The sequence below is a fragment of the Talpa europaea genome, assembly GCF_964194135.1.
Source record: "Talpa europaea genome assembly, chromosome: 5".
In the NCBI taxonomy this organism is placed as follows: domain Eukaryota; kingdom Metazoa; phylum Chordata; class Mammalia; order Eulipotyphla; family Talpidae; genus Talpa; species Talpa europaea.
The window spans coordinates 70,043,427-70,064,858 of NC_140071.1; the positions used below are offsets into that span (position 1 = coordinate 70,043,427).

The 21,432-nt window shown below is 34.9% G+C and overlaps 1 protein-coding gene across 1 annotated transcript in view; it reads right to left on the reverse strand.

Annotated features, from left to right (window-relative positions):
* TMEM232 (transmembrane protein 232) overlaps positions 1 to 21,432 on the reverse strand; it is a gene marked incomplete at both ends in the record, with an annotated part of 238,249 nt that overhangs the window by 132,812 nt on the left and 84,005 nt on the right. Inside the window, one exon of the mRNA XM_084232951.1 lies at positions 8,195 to 8,373. Coding sequence (XP_084089077.1) covers positions 8,195 to 8,373 — 179 coding nt within the window. The remainder of the gene's footprint in view (positions 1 to 8,194; positions 8,374 to 21,432) is intronic.

Sequence of the window (21,432 nt, forward strand, 5' to 3'; positions counted from 1 at the left end):
TTACAGAACATTCCACACAGAACCCCAGAATAAACATTCTTTTTTAAACTGCCAATGAATATTCTCAAGAATAGACCATGTGTTGTGAATAAATCTCAGTAACTTTATGAAGATTGAAAGCATGTCAAGAATTTTCAGATCGTGGGCCTCCCCTGGTAGCACAGGCAGTTGAGCGTAGCACTGTGAAGCTGTCTGCAGTCTCTGCAGTGCTGGTTTGATCCCTGGCCTGCAGGCGAGAATCCCACAAGGAGAAGCAGACCTCTCCTGTCTCGCCTGCTGCTCCCCTCAGCAGTGTATTTCATCAGTCTGCCTGTTCTGTTCCCGGCTCTGTCTCGGGTGAATCCTCTCAACCTCCTGCGCATCTGGCCTGTACCCCAGTTCTTGTACAAATAGATAAATCTTTAAAAAAAAAGAATTTTCAGATCATAAAGGTATAAAAGTAGAAATCAACCAAAAGAAGAAAGATGGAAAAAAACCACAAATTTATGAAGAATAAACAATACGTAACTGAATAGATTTCTAGGTCACTGAGGAAATCAGAGATGACATAAAAATATACCTGGAAAAAATATATATATACCTGGAAAAAATATATATATATACTGGAGATGAATAAAAATGAAGACCTGAGTTAGAAACTATAGGAGGCAGCAAGAGCAGTACTAAGGAGGAATTTATAGCCATACAGGCCTACCTCAGGAAACAAGAATCACAAATAATAAAGCTAGTATTATACCTAAAGGAACAAGAAAAAGAAGAAAAAGCAAAACTAGGAGTTAGTAAACAGAGAAAAACAAAACTTAGAGCAGAAGTAATGAAAAAGACAATCCAAAAGATCAATAAAACTAAGAACAGATACTTTGAAAATGTAAACAAAATAAATCTTTACCAGACTCACAAAGAAGAGAGTTAAGGCACAAATGAATATAATCAGAAATGAAAGAGAAATTACAATAGATATTAAAGAAACACAAAAGGATCATAAAAAGGTAGTATGGAAAAACATAAGAAAAGGAAAACTTAGAAACTTGCACCCTCTAAGGACAGAATCGGGATGAAATAGAAAAGCTGAAAACCAGCCATATTAGTGGGGTGGGGCACACTTAGCTTGTGCTCTTGACCAGGCAGGTTTGGTCTCAGCGGGTCTTTTGGGCTTCCAGGACGGCAGAACGGGTAGGACATACTTAAGAATTTACCTCCCTCTTTTCTCCCTGAGTTGTACTTTTCCTCATTCCCCTTCCCTTGTAAATAAAATTTTTGTTAACCTTTAAAAAAAAAAAAAAAGAAAGAAACAGAATTAAAAAGTAGATAGATGAGAAAAGTCAACAAATTTATGGAGATAGAAAGCAGATCCAAAGAAAAGAAAACTGCAGACCAATATCCCTGATGGACATAGATGCAATAATCTTAGACAAAACCTTGACAAATCAAATCTAGCAATTAAGAGAATAACATATCATGATCAAGTGAAGTTTGTTTCAGGGATGCAAGGATGGTTGAACATAAGCAAATCAATTATAATGATATACCATATCAACAACAGAAAGATAAAAAAAAAATCATATGATTCTCCTAATAGGCACAGAAAAAGCATTTGGCAATATTCTCACCCTCTGTATCTCTTACCTGCACCCAGCTCTTGTATGCATAAATAAATAAATCTTTAAAAAAATATTAAAGACATATATGACAAATCCACAGCCCACACTATACTCAATGGCAAAAACTGTAAGTTTTAACTCTAAGATCAGGTGCAAGACAGGGATGTTCACTCTTACCACTACTACTTAATAAAATGTTGGAAGCACTAGCAAGAACAATGAGATAAGAAAAAGATTTGAAAAGGATATCCAAATTGGAATTTAGGAAGTAAACATATCACTATTTGCAAATGAAAGAAAATCCCTCACACTCCAGTAAAAAGGTATTCGAAATAAAAAAAAAAAAATACAATAAAGTAGCAGGCTACAAAACTCATATGCAAATTTTTTTTTTTTTGCTTTTCTATATACAAAATAATGAATTAGTGGAAATAGAAATCAGATAAACAAACCCATTTACAAACACTTCAAAAATTATTAAATAGGGGCCTCCCTGGTGGGTCAAGGGGTTAAGCAACCCACTATGAAGCAATCCACAGCATTTGCAGCACCAGTTTGATCCCTGCCAGAGAGTTACCCACATGGTGCAGCAGACCTCTCCTGTTTTGTCCGCTGCTCCCCTCAGCAGTGTACTTCGGTCAATCTGCCTGTTCTTTTCCCTGCTCTGTCTCTGATGAATCCTCTCACCCCCCCCCCGCATCTCTGGACTGCACCCCAGCTCTTGTATGCATAAATAAATAAATCTCTAAAAAAATAAATATTTCGGGATAGGCTTAACTAAAGAAGTGAAAAAGTATATACCAAAAAATGAGACATAGTTAAAAAAAAAAAGACATAGCACAAAGAAATGGAAAGATACCATGTCCTGATGGATTGGAAGAATTAGAATTATTGAAATGGCTGTATTATCTAACGCTATACACAGATTCAATGCAATGTCTATCAAATCCCTGTGGAATTCTTCACAGAAATAGAACAAAGAATCATGAGATTTACTTGGATTAACAAAAGACCAGCATAATAAATATACTACTGAGAAGAAAGAATAGAAATGGAAGTATCAACAGCACTAGAAACTGATAGTAATTAAAACAGTTTGGTTTTGGGGCCTCCCTGGTGGTGCAGGAAGTTGAGTGCCACTCTGTGAAGCTGTCCACATCCTCTGCAGCTCGGGTTTGATCCCAGCCGGCCTGTGAGAATCCCACTTGGTGCAGCAGAACTCTCCTGTCTCGTCCTCTGCGCCCCTCAGCAGTGCATTTTGTCAGTCTGCCTGTTCTGTTCCCCACTCTGTCTCTGGTGAATCCTCTCACCCTCCTGCGCATCTGGCCTGTACCAGGTTCTTGTATAAAAATAAATAAATCATTTAAAAAAAAAAAAGTTTGGTTTGGGGGCCTCCCTGTTGGTGCAAGGGGTTAAGACACAACCTACGAAACTATCAGCAGCCACTGCAGCATGTGTTCGATCCCTGGCCAGCCAAGGAGCAACACACATGGTGCAACAGATCTTCTGTGACTTACTTGCCGCTCCCCTCAGCAGTGTCTTTCAGTCTTCCTGTTCTGTTCCCCACTCTGTCTCTGGTGAATCCTCTCACCCTCTGCACCTCTGGCCTGTAACCCAGTTCTTGTATGCATAAATAAATAAATCTTTTAAAAAAAAAAAGCTTGGTTTTGTAGTAAAAAATAGATACATAGGTTCAGTGGAAAAGAATTGAGAGCCCAGAAATGAAAATACAACCATATGCACAATTTATGACAAGGAAGTCAAGAGATCGAAATGAAGTATGAAGTCTTCAATAAATGGCACTGGGAAATCTGGATAGCCACATGCATTATGTATTAATTTGAAACGGAGCGAGACTTAGATATGAGACACAAAAGTATAAAATACATAGAAGAAAGCAAAGGTGGTATGATTCTTGACATCAGCCCTAGAAATAAGTTTGGGGACTCAACTCCAAAGGCAAGGTAAACAAAAAGAAAAATGGGTCCACATCAAATTAAAAAGCTTCTGTACACAGGAAGAAACTTGCATCAAAATGAAAGGACAGTCTATGGAATAAAAAATATATATATTTGTACATTTTATGTACTACAGGGCTTACTATCCAAAATACACAAAGAACTCCTAAAACTTATTTTTTAAAAAAACTGATTAAAATGGGCAGAAGATATGAATATAGACCAAAGAAGACATATGGATGGTCAGTGGGCACATGAAAATATATACAGCATCTCTTATTTTAGAGAAACACAACTCAAAACAACAATAAGATATCATTTCATGTCTGGAAAAATGACTGAATGACGATTGTCTGAAAGACAAAAATAAACAAGTGTTGGAGAGGGTGTGGAGAGAAGGAATCCCTTAACACTGTTAGAAGGATGTAAAACGCTGTAGGCATTATGGAAGGCAATATGAAATTCTTAAAAATTAAAAATAGAATTACCACATGATTCAGTTATTTCAATTTTTGGCATTTACCAAAAAAACACAAAAATACCAATCCAAAGTGATACTGTCACCTTAAGGTTTATTGTAGCATATTTACAATAGTCAAGTTCTGGAGGCAATCTGAGTTGTTTCTTTAATTGCCAAGTGGTTAAAGAAAATATAGTGTATAGGGCCTCCCCTGGTGGTGCAGCGGTTGAATGCTGGGCTGGGAAGCTGCCCACAGCCTCTGCAGAGCCGGTTCGATCCCCAGCCACAGGCGAGGGTCCCACATAGCACGACAGACCTCTCCTGCCCCACACACTGTCCCCCTCAGCAGTGTATTTCATCAGTCTGCCTGTTCTGTTCCCTGCTCTGACTCTGGTGAATTCTCTCACTGGACCTAGAGGAAATTTTGCTTACTGAGAAAGACAAACACCAGATTTCTCTTTTATGTACGTAGAATAAACAAACAGGTGAAATAAATAAAACAGAAAGAAGCCTTTGTACTATAAAACCAAATAGCAGCCACAAGAAAGGAAATGGGAAGGAGGTGGATAAATACAGACAAAGGAGACAATGATACACTAAAGTATAGACGGACTTTTAGCAGTGGAGTATGTACACAGGTTGATTCTCAAAGGTGAACACCTGCAAGTTAGATGATACAACTTAGAAGGGAAAAAAAAAAATTTTCTACCCAAACTAATTTTGTATTTAGCATGTCTATTTTTGTGAAACTATCTCTACATTTTTAAGAACTTATCTTGAGAACCAAAACACACTTTTCTAATTTAATTCCCACTGTTCAAGCCAAACGTTTTTCCGAACTAGGTAAGTCAACAAATGGCTTTCTCACACATAGTTATTATTTCTGCTTTTTCATGACATTTCCTTATCTAAAAGGTGCTCTATTTACTCTTCCCACTTGAATCATTTAAAATCATCATTTAAGTTGACAGCAAAAATATTAAAGTGACAATTACTTATTCTTCATTAATAAATGAAAAAATTAAAGACCAAACATTTATCTGAACTCCCATTGTATACCATGAACTTTGAGGGAGCTAGCTACATATATTTCATTTGCATTGTTCCTTATCAATTCCTAGGAAATATGTCTGCTGGAAAAAGAAAGTAAAATACATTGTATAAAAGTCACTTTTTTAACTTCCTTGCATTTCTTACCTCTACCACAGAATCTAGTGTGGCAAAATAGACTTAGTAAGCACTATCTCTCTCTCTCTCTCTCTCTCTCTCTCTATCTCCCCCTATATATATAGTGATTATATATATAATATAGATATATCTTAATATCAGATATAAATAGGTCTTAGTATCTTAATATTTAGTATCTTGATATTCAGTAAGGAAACTCAAATTAGGTAATAATTCAAAGTCACCAGCTAAATACTTTAGCATTTATATCTATAAATCATATATTTTATTTTAATAATCCAAAAGTCTTATATCCCTAGATAGACCTTTACATAAAACCAGTCAAATGAACTGTATCTTTCAGTTACTCAATCTAATGCAAATTAAACTTATTTATTATGTTAAATATATGCTATGCTTAAATTAATATAAATGCTTTTAGAAATCTCTAATCTAAATTTTTCTCTGAGGAAAAATTGCCTTTCCCACACATTTACTATTAAAATGAATGAGAGCATTTTTTAGAAGTCTCTTCACTACGCATTGAAAACTAATTAGCACATTCAGTAGTTATACTTTTCTTTATTCTTTTATTCTCAAGGCTGACTGCTTGAGCAGTAAGGAATTTGTTTGAACTACCATCTAAAAAATATTTGCTATGCCTGATTAACTGACTTATGAATTTCAAATGTAATTATGCATAGATATTTATTAAAATTTTAGAGAAAGAAGACTATCTTATACCAAATGATTGGCCCTGAAAACAGTCATGTAAATAGAATTCTAATTATAGAAATGGCAAATTTGAGTTGGCATATTTATTAAGTTCAATATGATCTATTTGAGATGTGAAACGCAATATAAAAATAGATACAAAATCTCACAGTATGACAGTATAAAGAACTGAAAGAATCATGCAAACACAAAGAAAGAGAAAAAGACCAAGTGAAATGAATATGCCTTGTTCACTATCACTATAAGGAAGAAATTGCACTAAAAAATCAATGCTCATTTTTTTAAGCTTCAGTGAGCAACTTATACAAAATCAATAAGGTTCAGAGAGTACATAAAACTAAGAAGAATTTATTTCCTAAATCCCTACAAAGGAGATATTGGGTGATATATTGGTCATCACCACAATAGATACAAAAATTTTCTTTGTTTTCCTTTTGTCTTCTCAATCCAAAAGCCAAGGACAAAACTAAAGCACTATTCCATAAAAGTAAGTTCATGAAGTCCAAAGTAATGTAGTTCAAGCAGACAGATCCCTGTTTGTCTTTTTTCATGAAAAAAAAAAAAGTTGAAATTTAGACAAAATGATAAACTGTTTTTTAATAGTCCCTCATAACGATCATTACTCCAAATCAGACTTATGATCAAAAAGGCTGGAATTAATTAAAGCAAATCAGTAATTACCAGAAGGGAAGGCAGAGGGGGGTGCATAAATAAGGTTGTATGGTAAATGATGGAATTGGACTTTTAATGGTGAGCAGAATGCATTATAAACAGATGCTGATTTATAGTGATACACTCTGAGAGGCCTCCCTGGAGGCACAAGGGGTTAAGGCACAGCACTATGAAGCTATACGCAGCTACTACAGCATAGTTCTATCCCCCACCAAGGAGGTAACACAATGGGCGCAGCAGACTTCTCCTGTCTTGCCCACTGCCCCCCCCTCAGCAGTGTATTTCAGTAGATCTGCCTGTTCTGCTCCCCACTCCATCTCTGGTGAATCTTCTCATGCCCCTGTGCCTCTGGCTGGCACCCCAGCTCTTATATGCATAAATCAATAAATCTTTAAAAAATATGATGACACAGTCTGAAACCTATACAATATTTTATAATTGCAAGGTTTATTTCAATAAAAAATTGTAAAGAGAACACAAGTTCTCTTCATATCCAAAATAAAGCAAAAGTTAGATTTTTTTAATTTTACTAAGAATCTAGAAAATATATACTCCATTGCCAATAATGATCCCATATGTTTTGACCATTGACTAGGCAATGTGAATTTATTATTTGTTATTTTTTTGGTCAACATTAATTCATACCTGTAATTATTTTTGGAAGATAGGCCATGAGGAAGGTTAGAATACTTGCCTATATGAAAGCTAGGAAGAACAGAAACTTTTAACGACAGAAAAGAAAGTCAATTTTATGATAACAAGCAGGTCAATATGACTAAAAATAAGAAAGAAAGAAATGTATGATAGATGTTTTGAGACATAATAGGATATTATATGGATAAAACATCACTGAAAAATCATATTTGTATTTTATGAGGACTAGATAGCTAACTCCATACTGATTTTCTTTGAATTCCAAGCAATTTATATAGTGATTATAATAAAACGAGCAAAGCCAAGAAATCATAAAATACATTTTCTACATTAATCAAAAATACCTAGTATTAATGAGTCCAGATTTAAGAATGAAAATTTAAGAAAAATTTAAATAACTAAAAAATTTATTATCCAAATTAAGATACTAGAGAAAAGTCAATTTGCTACTAATGAGAAATCTGTATAATTAGGAAAAGACCCAGAGTCACCTGAGAAACCTGAAAACATTGTCAGCATACTTAAATATATCTTTCAAAAGCACAAGCCCAAACAGAACAATTAATATTCCGACAAACATCTCCATTCCTTTTTTCTTGGAAACATAGTTTAGAATTTATCATGACAAATGCCTGAAAGAAATGACATGCTGACATTTTCCTATGCCTCTGAATCACATACAGAGTTGTAAACCAATGCTATCTCAATTAAAAAAAAAATTGTACATGGGAAAAAAACAGTTTATCAACTCCATTCTTGAAACTGTTTATTCAAAAGAGTGCCAACCCTCTTATCTTTAACTAAAAATTGGCCAATTTTAATATTTAAAAATTGAGTTCTCAACTATGTCACTGATAATGTATATAGACATTCCTTTTTTCCTTTGAGGGAAAGGTAAAACATGCATCCTTAACTTAAGTATGTATTGTTTAGTTTTTTAATCTTACCTGAGCTATATTTATTGCACTTTGGATTACCCCATCTTTATCATTATTCTTTGTTTTTTGAAATGTTTGCCATATTTTATTTCTAAGTCCATCCTGTTCTTCATCTCCCTTAAGTTCCCATAACATTTTTGTCATGTTATATACTAAGCCATAGTATCCAGTCCATATCACTTGATCACCTGTTTAAAAAGAAATGCATGTTAGGAAAATATTTAATTTGACATTTTTCATACAACCATCTGTACAACCAATGTATGGCTTTGTGAAAAAGAAGAAACCTGATTTTAATAAAACTCTAAGTCTGAAAATCTAAGATTTGGAATTTTTTTTTACCTTTCACTGCTCTTACTATTTTAATTAAAAAAAATCCACAAATAATTTTAAAATTTCTAGCTATATGAAAAGATGAACTGTGCATAAGTAATATAATACTTTATAAATTTAAAATTGAAACAGGAAAATTTTAACTATGCACTGAAAATAAAAATTCTTGGAATTCAAATAAAAGGAATTTGCTCAAGGCAATATGAACATTCAGGCCACCATAATGAATTATTTGTAATAAATCAGAGTAATAAGAAAAAAATCACCAGTTATTATAGCAATGAACAAACTGTGAAACATGGCATTAGACCAAAAAGACAACTTTATAATGATGTAGAAATCAGACCAAAATATTGACATAATTACAGACTGGAAGATTTTTTAATAACAGAGACATAAATCAATTGATATATAGAGAAAAAAGTAATATATCCAGAAAAGATAATAAAAAGTCTAAGAGTATTCTTAAAAATTACATACAAAATAGCAATTAAAAATTCAACTTTTAAAATATGCATTACACTTACACAAATAAGGAAGAAGTTTCTTTTTCCTTGTTCTTTTAATTTTTTCTTACCAAGCTCAGATATTTTGCCATAAAATACTATTTAGGAAAGACAAATTCTAGTCTGTATAGTAATGGAACAAATTTTAAGAATGTAATAATACAAGTATCAATGTGATATGAACTTAAGTTAACCAAGGAGCAACATGAGGGTATTTTCTATATGTGAGGGAAATAAAAACAAAAGGAACAGAGGATTCACAAAGGAAGATGGGAGGATTTTAAATCCAAAGAAATTCAATGTTGTATTTTCCCCAAAATTCTGGTCATATTATATGAGACAGTACAACTCAACAATGTCCTTCTTGAATGAAGAGAGAAGCACCATCTGAAAAGTCACAATTCTCAATATTTCCTAATCAAACTATTTTTAATAATCCATAATAATAATTGTAGAATACTTTGGAGTACCTAATATATGCTTTTATTCTAGTCTCATTATAATCAAACTATGTAGCTCTTATTTAGAATAAAAGAACATAACTAGAATGGGCAGCATCCTAGCATCATATAGTGATGAACAATAAAGCCAGATGAAGCTGGGTCTAATATTACCCTATGCAGCAGAGCTTTTCCATCAGAAAATACTTCATTCTAATTACTACCTTCTATTTTGTTATAGAAAAGAAGAAAATAGAAAGAGAGGACAGAAGAGAAAGTATGTACATGTTTTTAAATGGGATTGGAAAGTCATATGTGCAGCTTCCAAACTTAAGAGCGCTTCACTCTTTCTATGAATGCATATGATGTCTCTCTATATTATGTTGTTATGTTAAAAATAAATATAGAGATAAACAAGATAGCATAATAGTGACATGCAAATGATTCTTTAGACTAGTATATAAATTTAAAGATAAAAGCAGTATGAATAAATATAACCACAGAGATTTATTCATGGAAACACACAATATAAATATGCAAAACCATGATAGAGTGGGGAACTAAAGTTAGAGTTTCCCTATGTGACTAGATTTATGTTATAGTAAACTTAATATGACTACTGTAACTGTAAAATATTCATTGCAAACCCATGGTGACTAACATCTTATTTGGGGATAAGGATTTTGTCAGAACACAGAAAAAAACAGATAAGCAGATAAGCATATATAAGTGATACATTAGAATTCTGAAAAGCTAAACAAATAAACAGAAAAATTCAGAAAAACAAATATAATAACCTGAGAAACAAGTTCTAAGTAAATTAGGACATTTGGATGAGGAATAGTACTCCCAAAATGTAGCTATAAGAAGAGAGAAGGGAAAGGATGATAGTGAGATTCTCAAATTGAACTAAGGTAGAAAGTTCATACTAGAAATGATAAATTAAAGTAACTAAAAAGAAATGGGATATGATTAAATGACATATGTTTGAGCAAATAAATGATTAAATGTTCATTTTTTCTGTTCAATGAAATGGTATAAATATTCAAGCAATAAATTGGGAAAAATACAGGAGTTTATGAGGATAATCTAATTCTATGGTAATGAGCAATAGGAGATTGCAGTAAAGGATAAACCTAAAACAATATGGAGACAGTTAAGTCTTTTTATTTATAGATGAGAGAAAAGAAGGAAAGGGGAAGAAGTATATTTTTAAAGCTCAGAAAATTGAAATAATAATGAAATCACTTACAGAAATGGGATTATATAGAAGGCCAGTTTGATGAGAAAAGAAATATTACTTGGAAAACATGACATGTTGGGATGAAGAATCTAATTTTCAGTGTCTTTGGGTTTTAGTAAAATTATGTCTTGTATAGACTGGACAAAGATGGTGTCAGAAGAGTTTCCTCAATTCACTCCTGGGATGGTCATCTGAAAGTTAAATAGAGCAAAACTACACCTAAAGAGTGCTGTGACTTAGGGTGAAACAAGAATACTACTTGGATATCATAAAACAGCATAGATTATAGCAAAAAGAGGAGATTTATGCTTCATTAAATATGATGAGGGTGATAAAAAGACTGGAGACTGTCATCTGTGTTAGAGAAGATGCTTTAAAAACTACAACACTGCCACTTTGTCAATGGCTCCAGGAAGGGAGAGTTGAATAGTATGGAAAAATGTACATTTAACTGTTGGGAACTGTGTACTGGAGCTGGAGTAACCCAACCCAACACTCCAGGACTGCTAGTCCTGGGGTAATCTAAGAGGAGAACAATTGTCCAGAATCTAACTATAAAAACATGGGAGAGTTTGGCTTCCTATCAGATAGGGAGTTTAAATTGTCATAATAAAGAGATGGTAGAAAATGCAGATAAGCATATATAAGTGATACATTAAAATTCTGAAAAGCTAAACAAATAAACAGAAAAATTCAGAAAAACAAATATAATGACTTGAGAAAAAAAGTTAATATACAGAAAATAGAAATAAAAGTTTCAAATAAGAAAATAACAAATATCTGTGGCTTTCATATAGTGAGGAGCAGGGGGAAGAGGAAATGGGAGCAGGGATGAGGAGAGAACACTATGGATGTTTTGGTGGTGGGAGTGCTATGGTGACTACATCTGAGGGGGGAAGTCCTAAACTGTCAGAACACTAGCAAAGATATGAAACGATGATTCATCAATACAAATAAAAATTATAATTAAAAAAATCAGAATGTCAAAGTGATGAGAAAAAGGAAAATAGCGATGTAGGATGTAAAAGATCAACAGAGGAGATTAAATAATCTCAATAATGCTAGTAAAGCAGAACAGATCAAATGTAGAATTGAATCAGTGACCACAAAGGGAGTAAAGCACAAAACCCAAGTGGAAGAAGAAGGAGAAAATGAGGGGGGAAATTTGTAATGCTTTAAGAGTCTTCTGATTTCAATAAGAAAGTCAAAAAAAAAAGATAATGGGTATTCCAGTAAGCAACAAGAGAAGGGAATAATTAGTTATTCAAAGAAATAATAGAAGAAAACTTGTCAAATTGGGAACAAAACTAAATAAACAAGTTACTGGAGTTATCAAAAGGTTATGAGGCCTACACCAAGATACATAACTGTGAAACTAGCAAGAGTTCAAGACAGAGAAAGAATATTTAAGTTGTTTAGGGGAAGAAAACAGGTAAACTTATAAAGACATCCATCATACTTACCTATGAAACAATACAAATCAAGAGAGAATGGACTGACATAGTCAAAATACTTAAAGATAAAAACTTCAAGTCAAAATACTGTATCTTGTGAGACTCTCCAGATATGTAAAGAACTAAAGGCCTTCAAAGACAAATAGACTTTGAAGTGTTTGCAACAACAGAAGTACACTTAAGAAATATTGAAAGGAATTTTACTATCAAAATTTAAAAGAAAAAACTATAAAAAAGTAAACAAGGAGGGCCTCCCCTGGTGGCACAGGTGGTTGAGCGCTGCCCTGTGAAGCTGTCCGCAGCCTCTGCAGTGCCGGTTTGATACCGGCCAGACGGCAAGGGTCCCACATGGTGTGGCAGACCTCTCCTGTCTTTCCCGCTGCTCTCCTCAGCAGTGTATTTCGTCAGTCTGCCTGTTCTGTTCCCCACTCTGTCTCTGGTGAATCCTCTCACCCTCCTGTGCATCTGGCCTGTACCCCAGTTCTTGTATAAATAAATAAAATTAAAAAAAAAAAAGTAAACAAGGAAATATGAAGACCCAGAAAACTAGAGACAAAATGCTAGGTGCAAATCCTTCGTATATCAATAGTCACTCTAAATGTAAATTAACTTAACTTACCAATCAAAAGGCAGAGAGTGATTGTATAGATCAGAAACAAAACCTTGGGCTTCCCCAGTGGCACAAGGGTTAAGCACAGCACTGTGAAGCTATCTGCAGCCATTGCAGCACAAGTTCAATCCCTGGCCACCCAGGGAACTACCCAAATAGCACAGCAGACCTCTCTGTCTTTGCCTACTGTTTCCCTCAGCAGTATATGTCAGTCAATCTGTCTGTTGTGTTCCCCACTCTGTCTTTGGTTAATCCTCTCACCCACTGCACCTCTAGCTTGTACCACGGTTCTTGTATGCATGAATAAACAAATCTTGAAAAAAAAAAGATAGGGCCTCCTCAGTGGCACAGTGGTTGAGCGCTGGGCTGCAAAGCTGCCCGCAGCCTCTGCAGTGCCAGTTAGATCCCTGGCTGCCAGTGAGGGTCCCACATGGCACGCAGACCTCTCCTGCCATGCCACTGCTCCCCTCAGTAGTGTACTTCGTCAGTCTGCCTGTTCTGCTTCCCGCTCTGGCTCTGATGAATTCTCTTACCCTCCCGTGCTTCTGACTGTGCCCAGTGCTTGTATAAATAAATAAATAAATCTTTAAAAAAAAAAAAAAAGATAATCCAAACTGGAAAACAAGAAAACTATCACATTTGCAAATATACATAGAAAATCATAAAATATTAGAACCTTAAAAAATCTATTAAACAATAAAGCAGTAAAACTACAGACTCCATTTACAAAAACCTGTTGCTATTCTATGGGCAAAGAAAAACCTAAAAGAGCAATAAATAAAAAAATACAATACAATACAATTTAGTATCACATAAAAATTAATTAAGTACATAGGAATACACTAAACAAAGGAAGTAAAAGACCTGTATAGTAACTACTATAACACATTGTTTAATAAAAAGACACAGGGTCTCCCTGGTGGCACAAGGGGTTAAGCACAGGGCTAAGAAGCTGTCCGCAGTGTCTGCAGCACAAGTTTGATTCCCAGCCAGCCAGGGAGCTACCCACATGGCACAGCAGACCTCTCCTGACTCACCCAACTGCTCCCCTCAGCAGTGTACTTCAGTCTATCTGCCTGTTCTGTTCCCTGCTCTGTCTCTGGTGAATCCTCTCACTTCCCACACCTCTGGACTGTACCCCACTTCTTGTATGCATAAATAAATAAATCTTTAAAAAATAAAAAGACACAAAGAAATAAAAAGATATATCATACTCATTGATTTGGAAAATTAAAAAAATTTAAATTAGCCATCTCACACAAATCAATATATATATATTCAATAAAATCACTATCAAAGTTTTAATAGCATTATTCAAAGTAATGGAAGAAATGTTTCTAAAATTTATGTGTCACTACAAAGAACCCAATAGTGAAAAGAATTCTGACTACAAAGAAAATGAATGGAGATATCACATCCCTAGATATTAACTATACTACAAAATATATAGCAATAGAAACAGCATAATATGGAATTAAAATAGACAAGCAAAGCAATGGAATAGAATTGAGAGCCCAGACATTAACTCACACTCACACGGACAGTAAATCTACAACAAATAGGCAAAGAGTATAAGAAAACAAAGTCTCCAACAATTGGTGTTGGGAAAATTGAAGAGTTAAATGAAGAAGAATAAAACTAGACCACTCTCTCACACCATACACAAATGTTAACTCAAAAATGGATTAAAGGTTTGGATGTAAGACCTGAAACCATAAAACATGAAGAAATCATAGACCAAAAAAAAAAAGACAAAACAGCGATTTCAAAATATTTTGGAACACTCAACTCCAATAGCAAATGAAACTAAAAGCAAAAATAAGGAAATGAAACTACATCAACTAAACAGCTTCTGCACTGTGAAAGAAACTATAATTAAAACTAAAAGACACCCTGTGGATATGCACATCATACATCTGATTAGAGGCTAATATCCAAGATCACTAAAAAACATACACACATCAACAACAGGAAAACAAAAGACCAAATAAAAAATGAACAGAAGAGCTAAATAGACCCTTCTCCAAGAAGACATCTAGGGCCTCCCCTGGTGGTGCAGGTGGTTGAGTGCTGCTCTGTGAAGCTGTCCCAAGTTTGATCCTGGCCGGCAGGTGAGAGTCCCACATGGTGAGGCAGACATCTCGTCGCGCCCACTGCTCGTTTTGATTCCTTTCCTTCTTCTCCCTTGTAGAATGTCTCTGATTTACAGTTGCCTGTTTATTATTGTTTTGTTTTGTTGGGTTTTTATTTCTTTCCTTGATTCCTTATACGGTTCCCCTATATTCCTCCTATAAGTGAAACCATCTGATACTTTTCTTTTTCCTTCTGGCTTATTTCACTGAGCATAATCTCTTTTACCTCCATCCATATTGCTGCAAATGGCATTAGTTTATCTTTTTTGATTGTGCAATAGTGCTCCATGGTGTATATATACCACATGAGCCCGCCATCTAATTTTGGGCATTTGAGTTGATTCCAAGTCTTACCTCTTATAAATAGTGCTGCAATAAACATAGGAGTGTAGGAATCCTTTTGAATTAGTAGTTTTGTGTCCTTTGGGTAGATCCCTAGGAATGGAATTGCTGGGTCATATGGTAGGTCCATTTTTGGTAGTCTGAGGAACCTCCATACAGCTTTCAATAGTAGTTGGACCATGCAAACACTATTAAATTGAAGGGATATATGCACTCCTATGTTCATTGCATAATGATTTAAAATAGTCTAGTTTTGGAAACCACATATATGCCCAAGCAGAGATGAATGGCCTAAAATTAGTTATAAAAATAAATGAAAGCTTGACATTTTGGCAACATGATGAAACAGGAGGGTTTCTCATAAGTGAAATAAGACAAGGAGAAAGACAAATTTTAAATGGTGTCACTTACATAGGGACATAGGAAAATAAAAAAGGAACTGGCAAGAGCAAACCAAAACAAATCCTAAAAGTCTGTCCGTAAAATTGAGGCTATGAGAAATGAAAGAGAAGGGCCTTCCCGGTGGTGCAACAGTTGAGCGCTAGGTTGCGAAGCTGCCCACAGCCTCTGCAGCACCAGTTCAATCCCCAGGTGCTCCCCGGCCACCGGAGGAGGGTCCCACATGGCACACAGACCTCTCCTGCCGCCTGCTGCTCCCCTCAGCAGTGTATTCCATCAGTCTGCCTGTTCTGCTCTCTGCTCTGTCTCTGGTGAATTCTCTCACCTTCCCGCGCTTCTGACTGTACCCAGTGCTTGTAAAAATAAATATAAATAAATCTTTAAAAAAAAAGAAAAGAAAAGAAATGGAAGAGAAGGATAGGAGCAGTGAAGGGAGTGACCAATAGACTTATAGAACGATGTATGTTGTGGTCGTGGGGGTGGGGCAGTTTCATACATGTAAAGAGGTATCAGTCAATATTCCCTCATTGAGAAGCAATACAGAAATACTTAAAATATTAAGGTAAAACTATAGCTAGCATTCAATTAAAACAGCAAAAGTGAAAGCACTGATTTATAAATCATTAACATAAAGATTAAACTTTAATTCACTGTAAGTAAAGAAATAATTATAGTGTATTTAATGAGTAATTCTCAAGTTATGCCTCTCAAAAATTAAAGTTTTGAGGAATATGATAAACAAAATTTACTGTGGCTTTTAACTTATTTATAAATTTATGTACAGACTCTTAAATTCTTTATTTTATTTTTTAAAGATTTATTCAGGAGCAGCGGGAGAGACAGGAGAAGTCTGTTGCACCATGTGGGACCCTCGCCAGCCGGTATCGAACCAGCACTGTAGAGACTGTGGACAGTTTCACAGCGTGGCGCTCAACTGCCTGTACCACCATGGGAGGCCCCTCTTAAATTCTTTAGATTAAAATGAATGATTAATGAAAGTGAATATAAACCTTCCGTCATATATTTTAATTTATTATTTATAAAACTACAGGAGTTAAATTACCAGTGTGAATATGGCTTCTTTTGGAACCCACAAGATATATTCTAAAAACTATACTTTCAAAAGTCACAAACCTTTTGGGAGTTAACTAGACTTATTGTATTTGCCATTTTTCAATATATAAAAAATCAAACATTATGTTAACTACTTGAAATATAATGTCCTATGTCAAATATTTCCTATTAATATTAGTGATTTAAATTTAAAAGAATTTTTATCTTATTATGTAAAAATATAAAATTAATATGTAAAAATTGTACTGAATTTGAGAGGTTTGAATATTTTAGAAGCAATTCCAAATATTTGGAAACATGAATTTCAAGGACTAATACACTGCTTCTACCTTTCTATTTTATAACTTTATTAAGTCATTCAATCTCTCATAGCCTCAATTTACTTGACAGTAAACTAGGAGTAATAATTTTACTAACCTCAGATATTTTCTCTGATGATTAAATAAATAGAAATAATGTATGGCTTGAGATTCCTAGCATGTAAATACTGCATAGTTCTTTAAATTACTAGCATTTCACCATATAAAGATTTATAGTCTGGACAAAAAGAATGGAAAAACGGCATCACTCCATATATGAATTAAAGATATTCCAAACTATGAAATTTCATATAACTAGCCAATTATTAATTTGTCATTGAGCTTATATAAAAGAGTCTAAGCACACTAAAAGCATCTGCATAAACATCTTATATCCAGGTCGCCTAATCTTGAACCTAGATGTTGGTATTAAACTATTATGGCAATGATGGCCCTTTCTCTGTTAAATACACACACACACACACACCCCAAAGTTTCCAAAGTTTTTAAAATTTCATTGATTTTAAAAGTGATCTGTTCACCTGTTTTTTTAAATGACAGTGAAGATTTGCTTATGAATATTATTTGAAGAGAGAACCCATTGCATCCAATTGACTGACAGTGACCAAAAAAAAAAAAATCTCATGAAGACAGAAAAAATCTGTTACAGCTGTCACAAAAGGTAGAATGCATTAAGAAATGCTGTGCAAGACATCTGCTGAGAAGAATGCCTGTTATGAAACTCCTCATCCTGGGACCAACTTGTAGCATAGGCAGTCTTCAGTTTTCCTCTGAGTGACACCATTTCAGCTATCAAAGATGGGCCTCCCTGGTGGCGCAGCGGTTGAGCGCTGGGTTGCGAAGCTGCCCGCAGCCTCTGCAGCGCCGGTTCGATTCCCGGCTACTCCCCGGCCACTGGAGGAGGGTCCCGCGTGGCGCGCAGACCTCTCCTGCCACACCCGCTGCTCCCCTCAGCAGTGTACTTTGTCAGTCTGCCTGTTCTGTTCCCCGCTCTGGCTCTGGTGAATTCTCTCACCCTCTCGCGCTTCTGACTGTACCCAGTGCTTGTATAAATAAATAAATAAATCTTAAAAAAAAAAAAGTACTTTAAAAAAAAATGTTACTTTAAATATAACAAAAGAAATTGTATCTCAGATAACATGTTAGGAAATAATAAAGATAAGCCAACAAAAGATTCTTTATAAATCTTGAAAATTTACTAACAAACCATGCCATTTGAAAATAAATTATTATGATCCTTTCTATGTACTTTATCTTAGTGTTTGAAAATCCATGGAAGCTTTTTAGAGTCCACAAGACCAATGTGGTCAGTAAATATGATCTATGAATATCTATGAATATATGAATGAGTATGATCCAGTATAACCTTTACAATATTGACAAAATTTGACATCCGAGAAACAAATGTATCACTAAAAGGTAACTTGAATGTAAGATGAAGTTTGAAACATTGTGTTTTTGATATGCAACCTAAAATGGAAGGAACTAAATCAGTAGCAAGAAACCAATAGACAACAGTCAGCAACCAAGCCTTTAACAAATATTTACTGAATTAATGCTATGTGTCAACCCTGTTTTATGTAGCAAAGACAAAAAAAAATGTTACTGCTCTCAGAATACTCAATTCTAGTGGGGAGAAACAGATAGTGATAAAACAGAACAATATCAGTTCATAATGAATATTATGAGAATATGTACCCTCTTAAATTCTTTAGATTAAAAAGAATACTGATGAAAATGCATACAAAGCACCTTTCTTCGTGTATTTTAAATATGTAATATGATCAACAACGTTTAAGAGAAGAAAATTGTTATAGACAGAGAGAAGACTTCCATGAGGACATGGTATTCAAGAACAATCTGATGGATGAATAAATGTAACCATCCAATTTGCTGGAGAGATGTTTTCCTAATGTTTGGAGTGAGAAAACTTGCTATTTTAAAGAACTAGAACAAAGGACAGAATGTATAGAGTATAATACCTGGGGTCATGGGCCAAGAAAGTGTCAGGCAGGTGTAATTTCTGTGGAGGCACACTCTGCATCATCATGCCCTGTTTCTAAATCAAGGAATGGAGTTTGGATTTTATTCTTAGTATAATTAAAAGTTATAATAGTATTTTAAATAAGAAAGGGAACTAACCATTCTTTGTTGTTGTTGTTTATTAGTTCTTGTAAAATGGATTTAGGAAGTTTAAAGGAAACAAGGAAACTTTTAATCATATTCCACTAATATGAAGACCATGTGATGCTTGTTCAGACTTGGAAAATGGAGTAAAAATTAATCATGTCTAAAGAGAAGGCTTTCCTTTGCCTTGAATTCTACATGTGACCTACTATACCCTGAAATATCCTGTTCAATATTAATATCTGTGTTTACTGTAAGCTAGAGAATAGTGTATCAATTTGGCCTCTGGAAAAACTGGTGACTGAGTTCAGTCATGCGGATATGACTGAACTCTAATATTTTTTCTTTTTTATTATTTTTTTCATTTTCCTACATTGTTAATTTTTGTATAGTATTTGATTTCTCCCCTCAGGTGGAGTTCCCATAAATATCCCACCACCACATCACCTGTGAATCATCACCATGGTCCCTTGTGCTCGTCCCACCCCTGAACATCAATAAAATTTCTGAATACCAAAGCTTGGTGACTTTCCATAATTTACAATAGTCCATATATATTGTAATGCTTCATTGCTAGAAGTAAATGGTCTCCACAAAACCCCAATGAAATTGGACAATGTGTAGGAATGTGTTCAGAACTGTCCCCGACTCTACTTTATGCATCTCTAACTTGATTGATTTCAGTCTGCATCTTTTCACTGTAAGAAAGCATAGTCAAGATAAATTGAATTTTCTGACTTCTGTGAGTTTCCCTAACAAATTATTGTAACTGAGGATTGTCTCAAGGAACCCTCAAACATGCAGGTCGTTTCAGAAATAAAAGTAGTGGTGAGGATTCTAAACTCTATAGTTGGTAACAGTAGAAATAGAAGGGTATAGAAAAATTTGGAGTGAACCATGATATCATGGAATTGTTTGTTATAGACATACCTCTGCACTAAGCACTACAAGAAATCAATTAACTCACATGCAAATCTCACCAGTTCATCACCAATGTTGCTGGACTGGCCCGCACATTTTTCTCTGAGGTGCTTGGTCACTCACTAAATGGTGGAGGAGGGAGAAGGGAGTGAAGCTGTGGCCATGGTAGTGGCCATTCCTAGCAGAGAAAAATACAGGGTGTGGGCATGCTGTGTTGCTCCACAGCTGGTACAGGTAATCTCTGCAATGAGCATGGACTACCATGCTGCTCTGCTAAAAGAGCATGCTCTCCCAGAGAGAATGACTGGTGATATCATTCACAAGGAGCAGAGCCCCATGGAGAATGAGGCATTATGAGGCTAAGGAGAAACCCACTGAAAACCACAGACTCACAATTCTAAGGTGGGGATTGTAAAACAGTCTTTGGGTATGGTTTGGAAAAAGGAGCACCAGCAAGGTTTTCTCAGCCCAGGTTTGATGTCCCCCACACTGTGCTTAAGACAGTTACATTCCACATTCCCACTTGCCCAGATGTTCTTCTCCTACCACCTAAATAAACATAAAGGGTCCCAAAATAAAAGGTACAACACACCCTCTTGCGAAAAAAGAAGGCCAGGCATGTGCAAAAGAAACCTTAACTCAGTGAACATAGAATAGAGATGCTGAAAGAAAAATTTCACAGTCCAAACTCAATGACAGAGAATTGAAGGAGCTCAATATCACACAAGGCATTTAGAAGAATGATCATGTAGAAATTCAATATGATACAGAAAGTCAGGTTGGGAATATCAGAAAAGATATTCAGAAACAAAATGATTTCTTCATCAAAGAAACAGAGGTCATTAAAAAAACAAAGATGCTAATTATGAGGAATACAATGAAAGAACAGATATCATAGAAATCATCATAAGTAGGCTTAATCTTGCAGAAGAAAGAATCTGTGAAATAGAAAGTGAAAAATATACCAAAAACAAAGTGGAATGAGAGATGGAAGTCAGATTTAGGAAAATGAAGAAACTCTACATGAACTATCAGACTCCTTAGAGAAGGAAACACAAGGTTAACCACAGATATTGAAGAGAAAGTAAAAGGAGCAGACACCTTATTGAAAGACATAATAGCTGAGAATTGCCAAATCTATGGAAAAAGCTAATTACAGATGTCCAGGAAGCTGACTGAACATATGAATTTATAACATGAACAACATACACAAGACACATCATTGTGAACTTATCAAAAGGAAATGATAAAGGAATGTTTTAAGGGCTTTTGGGGTTGGGTGGGGGGGGCGGTGGGAAATAGAGTAACATATGAAGGCATCTAAGCCAGGAATTCACCAGAGTTCT